Source organism: Limulus polyphemus, unplaced genomic scaffold, assembly GCF_000517525.1.
Source record: "Limulus polyphemus unplaced genomic scaffold, Limulus_polyphemus-2.1.2 Scaffold7464, whole genome shotgun sequence".
Lineage (NCBI taxonomy): Eukaryota > Metazoa > Arthropoda > Merostomata > Xiphosura > Limulidae > Limulus > Limulus polyphemus.
Window position 1 is genome coordinate 20,779 of NW_013673074.1, and position 14,285 is coordinate 35,063.

The 14,285-nt window shown below is 35.2% G+C and overlaps 1 protein-coding gene across 1 annotated transcript in view; it reads right to left on the reverse strand.

Moving 5' to 3' along the window:
* The window catches only part of LOC106474637, a 37,106-nt gene that overhangs the window by 19,386 nt on the left and 3,435 nt on the right, over positions 1 to 14,285 (reverse strand). Inside the window, exons 2-5 of the mRNA XM_013935327.2 lie at positions 9,146 to 12,814; positions 3,948 to 4,041; positions 2,858 to 2,938; positions 355 to 437 (exon numbers count right to left, since the gene is read on the reverse strand). Coding sequence (XP_013790781.1) covers positions 355 to 437; positions 2,858 to 2,938; positions 3,948 to 4,041; positions 9,146 to 12,810 — 3,923 coding nt within the window. The 5' untranslated portion in view covers positions 12,811 to 12,814. The remainder of the gene's footprint in view (positions 1 to 354; positions 438 to 2,857; positions 2,939 to 3,947; positions 4,042 to 9,145; positions 12,815 to 14,285) is intronic.

Consider the following 14,285-nt stretch of genomic DNA (forward strand, 5'->3'; position numbering starts at 1 on the left):
GCCTATCTGTGGCCTTCAAAAAGTTGACGACTCTACGTGTTTCGACGTTACAACTCCTGAGGATAGGCCTAAATAAAATGTTTTTAATTGTGTACCAGTTTAACGTTGAATATTATTTATGATTTTAACTAGGGAAATTGGTTGAGTCTTAATCCTAGTTCGCAAATTTTTTTGTTTATATCTTTAAAGCTGTGAATCAAACTGTTTTAAAAACTCTCCAAGAACCTGTCCTAAGAAAATACCAAAGACGTGTTTCGATAGAAAACGAATTTATGATATACTGGAAAAAAACAATACAATAAAATAGTTGCTTCTGGAAGTAACATTGGTATATTACACAACAAAACAACTCACCATTCACTCCAAGATGGCGGTATAGAAATATTTTCTTTCTGCCCAAGAATCTCTTGCAGCATTTTCAGCTCACGGAGTGCGTTCTGTAGAAGAAAACGAAACTCAGAAATTAAAAGATTAAAACTAGATTTACTTCTGCAGAGTCCAAAGTGTTCTGTTTCAAGATTAAGTAAAACCAAAATTAAAAGTAAAAAATTGTATTTCGTGCTTTTAAAGTTCATATGTCATGCTGTGTTGTAGTCTACAGAGTGCATAATTTTTCTCGTGATTCATGGCATGTCCACATTTTACTGAACGTCACGATAGCATCCCTTATGTGACGTTATTTTAGTGTCTACTGACTGACTGACACACAACACACTACTGTATAGTGGTGCGAGTGGTTAAAACAGGGGACCCCTTCAGGCGACTTTCGGCCCCCTTTCGGAAAAAGTTAGTTGTTATATATATAAACAGCTAAAGTTATATCCTATACTTCAGAAAAAGATCCAGACATTAAGGCCACGCCTGTTACGTTACGTTAAACTTCCCTTCCGCTAAACAACAATGTAAATTGCAAGAAACGTTTATGCAAGAACAATACGAAACGTTGTTAAGTTCGAGAAGAACAAGTCCTTCTTAAATCACGATGAAACTTCCCTGCTTTTCTTTCTTTCTTCCTCTCTGTAATTTTATCCTATGAAATACATTTTACGACTCAGCTACAGATATATATATATATATATATACGTGTATACATTTTATCCACTCAGTTTTTTATGTTTAAATTATTACTAGCTTAGTACTTTTGGTTTTACAGACTATCCTAAACTACTCGAACTTCATGAGGTATCATCGGGATTATTCTTGTAAATTGTTTTGTTACATTACCTGCTTTGAATAAAGCCGTTTTATTAAATTAGCTACATAATAACTAAATTAGCTTTTAGTTTTGACCTACGTTGTTATCTTTCAAATTACAGAATCTATTGAAAAAATTAAGTAACCTGGAAACAAAATACCTGCTATCTTGTAAATAGGCTTAATTTTGTTTTTGTGATGAGGTATCTGTGAAAACTTTACAAAATACCTGACATAATTGTTTTTGTGATGAAGTATCTGTGAAAACTTTACAAAATACCTGACATATTGTAAATAGGCTTAATTTTGTTTTTGTGATGAGGTATCTGTGAATACTTTACAAAATACCTGACATATTGTAAATAGGCTTAATTTTGTTTGTGTGATGAGGTATCTGTGAATACTTTACAAAATACCTGACATCTTGTAAATAGGCTTAATTTTGTTTTTGTGATGAGGTATCTGTGATATCCGTAACGGGTAGCCTGGTGAAGTCAAGGTTCAGAAGATAGCCTAACTCCAAGATCACACAATTCCTCGTAATGCATATCTTGTTTCTCTGTCATTGTACCTGAAACTCGGCCAATAAAAGAACATCGTACTCTCCTTTCCACAGGTGCAGTTTAACACAATGTTTCAGGATGTCGATTTTTATGGTCATACTTACGATATAGACACTAATCATGAACATTTGTTTTTATTTATTTTCGTAGCCTTCTCTCAATTCCGTCACTCTTAGAAATGTTGCATTTATGAGCACATTTATAAACAATAAACGTGTCAAACAACGTTTCGATAAGTTAACTTGTCATCATCGGGTGGAAAAAAGATCAACACACAAATTTTACACGTAACAATTTTGTCCTTGAAAGAAGGACCCTTGCGTTTGGAAAAACCTAACCTTATGTGACATGTTTTTATCATTATTTTCCGAACTAATTTATTGTTTAAATGAGTTTAATCATTTTTCAAATTCAATAAAAAAAAATTTGCATTTGACTAGCAGGCGTGGCCAAAAATTAGAGTGCCCGGATTGTGAATCAGAAACTTGATGGGTTGCTACCAATTGCCAATAGAGGGCGCTCCGCACTTCGAGGCTGTGGATGTGTCGGTCAGCGCCCTCTATTCGATCAAACAAGGGAAGATGAAGGGTAGGTTGTATGTACTGTTGACCAACTCTTTCTAGTCTATCAGTTTAAAATTAGGAACGGTTATGCGCAGATAATTCTTTTGTAGGTTACGAAACACAAAAATTATCATCAACGTCATATCGACTTCTAAAGAGAGAGAGATTTTACGTATAAACTTCAGAAAAGAAATACAAACCTTCAACTGACTCTCTTTCTTACGTTCATTGGTCAAAGTAAAATTGATAATATACAAAAGAAGATAAAGGTAATAGGAGATGTTGTCATTAACACATGGCTAACTCAGCTATAAAAGGGGAAATATGTTTGTCACTTGTTTATCAAACAGCTGGTTTAACCATGTATTTATATTTATCAGTTCCTGATTTTCTTTTCTTCGTTTCTTTTTTTCGTTGTCCTTTTTTTATTCCTGAATTTGTTGATAATGTATCAGAAAATTCGGCCAGTGTTGTTGAGTTTACTTTTTCAGATTTATTTATATTCATTGTTAAGACTATATAACTATAACTTCTTACCATTCTTCTCTCCTTTGTCATTTCGATCGTTTTCCTCAGGGCTTCCAGGTCTTGTGATGCCTGACCGAACTCAAGTCCACGCTATCACGAGAAAACTGGCATTAAATAGGTGTATAAATAGTTGTATCCTTCTCAACTTTCTTTACCAACACTAATATTCTGTTACCCGACACTTGGACACTAATATTCTGTTACCCGACACTTGGACACTAATATTCTGTTACCCGACACTTGGACACTAATATTCTGTTACCCGACACTTGGACACTAATATTCTGTTAACCAACACTTGGACACTAATATTCTGTTACCCGACACTTGGACACTAATATTCTGTTAACTTGTATTTACCAACACTTGGACACTGATATTCTGTTACCCGACACTTGGACACTAATATTCTGTTAACCTGTATTTACCAACACTTGGACAGTAATATTTTGTTAACCTGTATTTACCAACACTTGGACAGTAATATTTTGTTAACCTGTATTTACCAACACTTGGACAGTAATATTTTGTTAACCTGTATTTACCAACACTTGGACACTAATATGCTGTTAACTTGTATTTACCAGCACTTGGACAGTAATATTTTGTTAACCTGTATTTATCAATATTCGGACACTAATATTCTGTTAACCTATGTGCACGTGGGGGTGGAGGGGGTTCAAGGTGCTCAGGCCACGACCTTTACCAGTTAATATTTGTATAGTTGCCTTCTTCTTTGTAGCCCACTTCTAGATCAACAGTAACTTATGACCTTTAATTCCGTTTGTAGGTGACTTACTTGATCAACAGTAACCTATGACCTTTAATCCCGTTGATAGGAAGACTTGCTAGATTAATAGTAACCCATGACCTTTAATCCCGTTTATAGGAAGACTTACTAGATCAACAGTAACCTATGACCTTTAATCCCGTTTGTAGGAAGACTTGCTAGATTAATAGTAACCTATGACCTTTAATCCCGTTTGTAGGAAGACTTACCTAGATCAACAGTAACCTATGACCTTTAATCCCGTTTGTGGGAAGACTTACTAGATCAACAGTAACATATGACCTTTAATCCCGTTTGTAGGTGACTTACTTGAGATTTCCGAATTACTGACGAGTGTTCTTGGATGTTGAGAACATCTGTATCTGTTGAAGACATCGGAGAAGGTCTTGCCAAGCTTTTCTCTCTGAAGAACAAGTATAAGAGGATAGGAATGAAATAAAGTTGTTGTTTAATCGATTAATAAACACACGGCAAACATATTACAAGTATTTCACATTTTATCTGTTTAATGCGAAATTATTGCTATCAAACTTTTGAGAAGAAAAAGATTACATCTTACGTCAGATTTTTGTTCTCTTTCTGCTTAAACACACGAGTTAATTTTACAGTAACCTCTGTATTCAATCATAACGTTCTAGAAGAAGCGGGACACAATTGTGATTGCTCTAATTTGTACATGTTAACTTTACTGAAATAGATAAACGTTTTTCTCGGGTGGGAAGAAAAACAAAAGAACGTGCAATGTCACAGAATAACCTTATGTCACTTCCTCTACTATTAGAAATAGTGTTCGCCTTAAGTTTGTGTGTAACACTCTAAACGTGTACAGTATTATGGCTCATCAGATCAAATAAGACCAATTCTAATGTTTGCTGTTATAACTTTTCGATAATACACTGAATCTTTCAGAATATTCCTGTCAAGACATCTATACATCTTAATGACTACATATTTTGACTCGTCTCCTACTGAGGAACTATATGATATAAATGAAGTGTAACGCATTTCGTTCTGTAGACAAAGGCTTTTTCCGTGACATTGGTTTATAGAGGTTACAATTAAGTGGTGAACAGGGTTTGATAAATATGATATGAAACGTTTAAAAGTTAAGTGGTCTCTTTTAGTTTCTTTCATAAGAATTTCATTTCCAAATCCCATCACAGTATTATGATAAAGATCAAAATATCTGTTCTTCCTAACGCTGACTCTTGACCTTACACTCATCGAAACCTAACTGGTTCATGATTAACTCTTATTCGGCAATTTTGAGAAGGAAAAGTTTACTAGAGCTAACCTTAACATGTAGAGTCGTCAACGTTTTGAAGGCCATAGATAGGCCTAAGTAAAATGTTTTTAATTGTGTACCAGTTTAACATTGAATATTATTTATGATTTTAACTTTATACATAACTGCCAAAATACTATAATTTTTTGTATGCTATTTCTGTTTAACTGGGCGATTTGAAAAGTTATAGCTTTGACTTGATCAACGAAAGCTGGTAAAGCGCTAAAAGTCAGTAGGCCTAATAACTGTTTGTGTGCTGTTTCTGTTTATAAAGGCGATTTTAAAAGTTGCTGTTTTAATTTGAACGACGAAAGTTAGTGAAGCACTATAAACCAGTAGGCCTAATAACTGTTTGAACTGTTTATATGCTGTTTCTGCTTCAACTTGTGATTTTAAAGTTGCGACTTTGCTTTTAACCACAAAGGCTAGCAAAGCACTATAAACCAGTAGGCCTAATAACTATTTCTGTGTTGTTTCTACTCAAACGCGTAATTTTATTTGTAATAGATCCTGAATATTAAAATAGAATGATGACAGATCAGTTTGAATAATTGTTATCACGATTACTAAAGCTATTAATAAACCTTACTTAAACACATTGAAAATAGGTTTTGTTCTTTGTTTAATGTTGTATAACAAAAAGTTATAAGCGTTATCAATGAAGGATAGGATGAATAGCTAATCTTAATAAAACAATAACCAATTATTTGCAAGTAACCGTTTTTTATACTCTTGTTTGCTCATTTATGCTAAGTACAAATGTTCAAACAAGAATTTTGTTATCAAACTTAGGAATAGTTTCACATCAATACCAAGTTTACCGCGTATTGTACTTTTCTTCAGGTTCACATACAGTACTAATTCGGGTAAAATAAACAAAACGCATGTAAGATCAGGAAAATAATCATGAAATAAAAATATAAGACTAATAATTTAGCCAATGACATTTTACGTAAAGATCCTACCTTTTAGTGAAGCTTTTGATAGAAAGTAATCGCCCTAATTTCATTCTTAGCTCCATCACGAGGAACAAGTATGTTGTGTCACAATGTACTCGACGTCTTTTATATATCTTACCTCTTGTTTAGTTGTTTTACAAGAATGGGCTAATTGTTGACGACCTAAGCAATTCTAAGCTGCCTGAGTCATTCTACCAACTGCCCTGTCTTAACAAAGGTCATTGTGAGGTCACATGTGTCAATATGTCAAGCCAAAATAGTTACCACTGCTGTGAACGTTTATCATCTGTGATTCATTAGATACATCCCCCCCCAAAAAAAAAACAGTGTTAATGACGATTATACTAGCGGGCAAATAGCACGCCGTTAAGATAACATATGAAGCTTAGCCTAAATAATCGAAGACGTTTTAGGTTTGAAAACATCAAAAACTCGTGCGTGAACGTTGGTGAAAAACATGTTGATTTGAGTTGAGCAAAAACCTTCAAACTATCACAGACATTTTCGGCATCAGAATAAATTTGTAAAGAGCTTAAGATACTGTTTATCCCCAAGAAGATGTCGCCAATACAACTGTTTCAAAATTAATGCGATAATTTATTCCTAATTCTAGTTTATGCATGATACAAAAAAAATAATAATAATAGTGCCCGATGACAAAGAATATTGACTTTGTAAAGTTATTACCAGTCAAATATTGTTGTTAACCCTAGAATTAATGACAGGAATATACAGAGTCAAATATTGTTGTTAACCCTAGAATTACTGACAGAGGTATACAGTCAAATATTGTTGTTAACCCTAGAATTACTGACAGAGGTATACAGTCAAATATTGTTGTTAACCCTAGAATTACTGACAGGGATATACAGTCAAATATTGTTGTTAACCCTAGAATTACTGATACCTATATACCTCAAAGTATATAAAGTAAAGTGCTTGTTACTAGACGATACTTAACACCAAAGGTATTACTGTATGGTGTTAATCTCACCGAAGTGTTACTACATGGCACTTAATCACCAGTATATTACTGTACAACGCTTAACTTACAGTAGTATTACTACACGACACCTAACTCACCAAAATATTAATATATATATGCCTAACAAGCTATAATACCTGTGTTTTGTACCATTGTTAACATGTTAATTTCTTCAACCCTATTCTCTCACGAGAATGTCCATGATATGTTTTTCAACAGCAAACCATTATAAATGTTCCACAAAACAAGGGTGAGTGAACTGAGAACACAACCGATAAAGGTGGATTAGGTACAAGTAACAAATATTAAGTAAATAAAACTAAGAAACATGGTTCAGTAGCTGAACATTACATCATTCTGTTGATAACTCGAAGGGAGAATATTTTTGGAACTTAAAACAAAACAATGTAAAAATAACAGAATGAAGAGTCAGTTATCAAGAATTAAAAATAAAATGATGTATCGTACTTGAATGTTGAAACAAACCAAAAATAGAATTTTAAATAATATAGTCATTTAAACATTCATTTATCAAACATTGATAAACAACTTGAAACTAAACAAAGTTATAACTCAACAGACCGAACAAAACATTCATTATTCCTGACTGTATACGTTCAGTATTGTTTACTCTGTAAGTTTGGTTATTGTTGATTATATAAGTACAGTTATCGTTAGATGTACGAGCTCAGTTACTGTTGACTGTTTAAGTTCCGTTATTGTTGATTGTATAAGTAGAGTTATTGTTGAATACACAAGCTCTGTTATTGTTAACTGTTTAAGTACAATTATTGTTGATTGTATAAGTAGAGTTATTGTTGAATACACGAGCTCAGTTATTGTTAACTGTTTAAGTACAATTATTGTTGATTGTATAAGTAGAGTTATTGTTGAATACATAAGCTCAGTTACTGTTGACTGTTTAAGTTCCGTTATTGTCGATTGTTTAAGTTCAGCTATTGTTTATTTTATAAGTCCAGTTAATATTAACTGTTTAAGTACAATTATTGTTAATTGTATAAGTTCAATTATTACTGACTGAGTGCAGTTACTGTTGACCTTATCAATACAGTTATTTTTGACTGTATAAGTTCTGTACAGATTCAGTTGTTGTTGACTTTTATAAGTACAGCTGTTTCTGACTATAGGTTCAGTGAGGACATGTTAAAATTTGCTGTATTAACGTATGAGCGAATAGTAATAGCTCTAAAAATGATATTTTGTGGTGAAATATTTAGATGTTTTCAATAAAGAGTGTTTATTATCACAAAGCTTGTATCATGTAATAACACCTTAATCGGTTAGGTGTTATGTAGAAGTAAGATCTTGGTGACTAAAGTGCCATATATTAATACCTTGATGAGTTAGGTGTCGTGTAGTAATACTACTGTAAGTTAAGCGTCATACAGTAATACACTGGTGATTAAGTGTCATGTAGTAATACCTTGATGAGTTAGGTGTCATGTAGTAATACCTTGATGAGTTAGGTGTCGTGTAGTAATACTACTGTAAGTTAAACGTCATACAGTAATACACTGTGATTAAGTGTCGTGTAGTAATACCTTGATGAGTTAGGTATCGTGTAGTAATACTACTGTAAGTTATGAGTTAGGTGTCGTGTAGTAATACTACTGTAAGTTATGAGTTAGGTGTCGTGTAGTAATACTACTGTAAGTTAAACGTCATACAGTAATACACTGGTGATTAAGTGTCATGTAGTAACACTTCGATGAGATTAGCACCATACAGTAATACCTCTAGTGTTAAGTGTCATGTAGTAACACTTCGGTGAGATTAGCACCATACAGTAATACCTCTGGTGTTAAGTGTTATGTAGTAACACTTCGGTGAGATTAGCACCATACAGTAATACCTCTGGTGTTAAGTGTTATGTAGTAACACTTCGGTGAGATTAGCACCATACAGTAATACCTCTGGTGTTAAGTGTTATGTAGTAACACTTCGGTGAGATTAGCACCATACAGTAATACCTCTGATGATTAAGTGTTATGTAGTAACACTTCGGTGAGATTAGCACCATACAGTAATACCTCTGGTGTTAAGTATCGTCTAGTAATACTTTAAAAAGTTATATATGTCTAATTTTTCAGTGTGAACTATCTATAAATGTTTGCAATAACAGGAAAAGTTTAAAAAACGGATAAAAAAGTATTTTTACCAACTGAGTAAGAATGTGTACTCTATACGACTCAAGAAATAGTGTTAAACAAATTATATCTATATATTTATACGTGCACAAACATTTTCTTAAGCTTACCCTTCGTACTTATAAGTAGTTTCTTTCTGGTTGGCCTCTCTGGGTAGAGCGTTATGTTGTCCCAGAATCTCTGCATTGTTTTTAATTTGATGCTCTTGGCTCGTGTAGTTCACATTATCATTTGTCAGATTGTTTTCAGTCTTCTGTTTGGGTTCAGTTTCGGTGTTGAAAGACGGCCCCCACTTCCTGTTGTTTGAATCAAACTCATGCTCTGTGCTTCCGCAAACGTCATTTCTCACTTCCGCATATTCTTTACTTAAGTTGTCCTCTTCCTCAATGACTTCTTTCCACAATAAAGGCTTCTCAGAAGTATCACAGATTATCTTACTAATAGCTGTTCTATAATCCACTGTAGCGCCTGCTGGTGGATCATTATTTGGAACTAGGGCATACTCGTTCACGTCTTCTTCTTGTGCAATAGTTATTGGTGCGATGTCCCTAATTAGGGTAGTGTTAGACATAGGACAACATTCCATACTGTTGGGTTCAACAACAGAATAACCATTCAGTCTTGTCCCTGATCCTCCTTCGTCCCTCTTTACACTGCTAACCTCATATTCAAGTTCTACATTATTATCTTCCACACAACTTGATTCTTGTCTTCTTCCGTCATCTGTTATCGAACTTCCACTCACTTCCTGTTCTACTGTTATTAAAGACGAGCTGTTCATCTCACCATTACTCCTTTCAGAAGAAGAAGAGTCCAGTATGCACATCGAATCTTTTCGTGTTTTGGTTTTATTTTCGAAATCCTGACAAACTAAAGTTTTCAACACCCTAGTTTTAGTGGGAGTCAAACTTCTATTTTTATCCAATGCTTCTTTAGAAAGATCACACGATTCTTGTTTCTGCTCTATTATGTTATTGCTGTAACCATGAGTTCCCACGTGACTAAAATTGACGTCATCAGGGTCAGACATAAGCACGTTACGAGCAAATCTTCCTCCAGAAACGTCTGTATCTTCCTTTTCTGATGCTGTATTTCCGTACAGTTTTTTTTCAGGTTCAATGCAATTTGAAATCACCCAAGAATCTTGAAGATTCTTCTCATGCCATTCTGGTTCAAATGATGTCTTCTCCAATATCGGACTTTCGCTGACTGAGATCTCGTTTAACAAAAGCTCCTGGTTATCAAATGCATTCACAACGTACTCTCGACCACGGGAATCTACCTTGCGAATCAGCTTTCCAGATTGGTCGAAGTCCTCGTGAATATCTGAAATCTCGTTACCTTGTGGCCAGCCACACGGTTCGTTATCAACATCCTCCTTATCAAAGCTATATGTTGTGACATATTGAAAATTAGGTGTTTCTACATTGTTTTCGGTATCTGTAATCTGATTGTTTTCTTGTGTACCATTATCAACCTTTGTATTTTTTTCAGGCTCGTTGTTACCCATCCCATTTTGACTTAAAAGACTTGTCAAAAATGCTTGTCTACTTTGTCTCTGGCTGTTTCTGGTTTCATTTATTTTGCCATTTTGATTAACTGGCGACATCTGGTGAAAAGATGAAAAGTTAGAACAAATTTCTAAACAATTTACTTTACCTTTGTCAATGAACGCCTTTTCCTTTGGCGGAGAATTTCCTAGGTTATGTTTACTGGAAGCTTCAGAATCGTCTGCAGCGTAAGCTTCTTTCTGTTTATGGTGCTGGCTTGCGTCCGCACGTGCACAGTGTCCTTCCGTTAGTCGAGGTAGATGATTCAAATAGTCTGTAAAATTCAGACTCGAATCCTCACAAGTGTTACAGTGAGACGCCCCGTGAAGCCTCTCACTGTCGGGAGAGCTTAGAGCTGGATTATCATCCTGTATTTCCTCATCATTTCCGATAGTTGACTCCATTTCCGTGTAAGGTTTCCCTGGTGACGTCAGAATACAAAGAATTACGTCTTCGTCGCTGTCGACAGTTGTGGTGTTATCGCACCGATGACCTCTTTCTAATATAATCTCGATATCAGAATCGAGAGAGCCATGAAATCTTTGGAATTTAGATGCAAAATCTGATTTCTGGTCATAAAAAGAATGCATCTGATCGATAGAGGGGCAAGAAAAACTGAGAGAAGACGAATTGTTTTTTGTTTTGTTTGAATGCAAAGCTGAACGGTGAATTATCTGCGTTGTGCTCACCGCCGGAATGAAATCTCGATTTTTAGCGTTATACGTCCTTAAGCTTACCGCTGAGCCACCGGACGGCGAAGACTTATTGACTTGGTAATTAACATTTTGAAAGTTTTCCTTACCCTGAATTCCCGTAATATTCAACACATGATCTGAATCGTCTTCGTGTGTTTTTGTGTGTTTCAGACTATTGCATTTTGTTTCTTTTACAAACCCAGAGATGCACAAGTTATTTCCCTCAGGAGTAGAGTAGACGGATTTATCACCCATAATCAATTCATCACCTAGGGTGGTCAAGAAAGAACAAAGGGAGGATGACCGTCGCAGTTTGTTAGGATTGGTCATTTCGTTCTTTAGATCATCAACGTCATCATTTCTTAGCCCTTCACTAGTGATATGAATCACTGGCAGGTTTGGATGTTCGTCAATATCTGTATTGAAACCATCTTTGTAGCTTGTTCTGGTACTTGATAAATCGGTGTTTTCACAAGTTTTCTGATAAGGTCTGAAAGTTTCTACTTTAGCTGCGGATTTGGCACTTTCCACTAGTTCTTCTGAACTAACAGCTGATGTGGTACTTTTCATCAGTCCTTGTTGGAGTCGGTTATCAGAAAGAAAGATTCGTGGTGAAATTTGATATTTTAGCCAGTTGAATGTTTCATTATCTACATCAAAGGCAGAAATTCGTGAGGATAAATTCTTGCCAGAATTTGCGGCTACATCATCTTGTTCGTCATAATCACTGTCCGTGGAAAGGTACGAGTCTTTCCTGGAAGAAACTTCTGGAACGAAGTTCTGCTGAGGGGAGGTTCGTCCAGAAGAGATAGATCGAAGACTGGATTGCCTGGATAAGGATTCGTTCCCTTCTTGTAGTGGATCAAGTAAAGCAAGTCGTTGGTACTGACAGTGGAATGGATCGATATTTCCTGGTCTAGAAGTTTCCATGTAGTTTTTAGAAGCTAATTTGTCATACTTACCACCAGGATTTTGCTGGATTTGAGATTCGCCGTGTAAACTTAGAACCGTTGCTGTTCGCAAAAAAGGAAATTTTCGTTTAAGCTTTGGTTTTGACACGCCAGGGGAGTTGACATCAATTTGGGGCATTTGACTGTCGTCAGTACTATTTCTTCTTTTGGACAGCAGGTTTGTTCTAACAGAATCTCGCGAGAGCTCGAGTGACTTCAATATCCTGTAGTCCATCTGGCGCAAGTTTTCTGAGTGTAATTTTTGAATCCTGTTCTGGATGGACGATGAGAAGCGTCCTGGTACATCAGGATTGACCTGTCCTGTTATTCCCAGGTTCTCCAAGATCTCTTCGGCGGTGTTTGTAGCACCTATATCCAAAACGAGGCTGGGATCGTCTACGGATGATTCACTCTCGATGCTTGTCGATCTGTAAACACGAAACGCCTGATGAAGCGAAGTGAGTCGACGTTTCGTTTCGTCGTCGATCCCTTCCTTTTTCAGTCGATTTTCGTGAAATTCTACGATTTGAGAAAATAACGACTTTTCTTCCTTCCAGTGTAATGTTGACTGTTCGTCCATTTTTCTAAAAAAACAACAACAAATATATATATATATATATACACGTAGACATTAAACTAATTGCCTGTGGGTCTCGGGTTTGAATCCCCGCCCCCCCCCCCAGTGGCACAGCGGTATGTCTGCGAACCTACAACGCTAGAATCCGGGTTTCGATACCTGTGGTGGGCAGAACACAAATAGTCCATTGTGTAGCTTTGTGCTTAATTACAAACAAATCGAATCCCCGTCACACCAAACATGCTCGACCTTTTAGCCGTGGGAGCGTATAATGTGACGGTCAATCCTACTATTCGTTGGTAAAAGAGTAGCCCAAGAGTTGGCGGTGGGTGGTGTTGACTAGATGCCTTCCCTCTAGTCTTACACTGCTAAATTAGGGACGGCTAGCGCAGATAGCCCTCGTGTAGCTTTGCGCGAAAACCATAACAAACAAACAAATAAACTAATTACAAACTATTGTAACTACAGCATTTGTTTACATAGATAATCAATAAATTGTACTAACACTTCGCCAAAAAACATTTGATTTCCATCAGATAGAAAATTCCATCTTACTCAGACACTACGCTAAAAACGTTTCATTACAACCAGGTGGCATTTTCAGACCTTTTTCTCGTTTCAGAGGCAAAAATTGAAATCCAGGAATACGGTAATTATTATAAATTCAAGTTTAAAAGAAAGTTCGATTCAATAATACGAGCACAAAACATGGAACTTTTGTATCCACCACAAAAGTATATTTTTAGAATAAGTTAAGTACACGTAGCAGGCTGTTGAAGCAACGTAAGTAAACTAAGTAATAATTTAAAGCAAGTTTATTTATTTTTTCTCTCAAAATATTGATACAGAAGCGCCACCTGAATAAATTAATCTATACGCTAATATCAATGTTTTAAAACAACCCGATGAAACAACTCACCTAAGATTTCGAGTTGTTTTGAACCATAAGAATAATAACAACTACCTTTTAAATTTATATTTTATTAAACGATAAGGCAATGTCAGGCTTATTTTTCTCATGTAAAACTGTACGTTTGCTTGCTCATACTGCCATCTAGTGTCAATTTAATAAACTAAAGGATATTTAATCTGACATCGGACTCCACGAAACAACAAATACTTGGGAGTTTCTTTTTGTTATACGTTTCTGATAATAAAAAAACACATTATCCTAAAATGGTGAATAAATAAATAAATTGATTTTACAAATTAGCCAAGTAATAAATCTATACAGATTTGTCAAAGAAATATTATTATCGCTGTTCAAGTGATCGGTAACAAATACATTGCATGCGTTATAATTAAATTAAAAAAAACTGTGTTTCTATTTAAAAAGATGAACAAAACAAGTGTTACGTCTCCGTTTGTTAATTGATTTCCCATAAATTCGTTCCGACGAAACTTTAGCGACACGAGTCCTTTCTTAAATAAAACTGGTTTATTCTTTTTGAATATAACTTTACGATACACTTAATTTC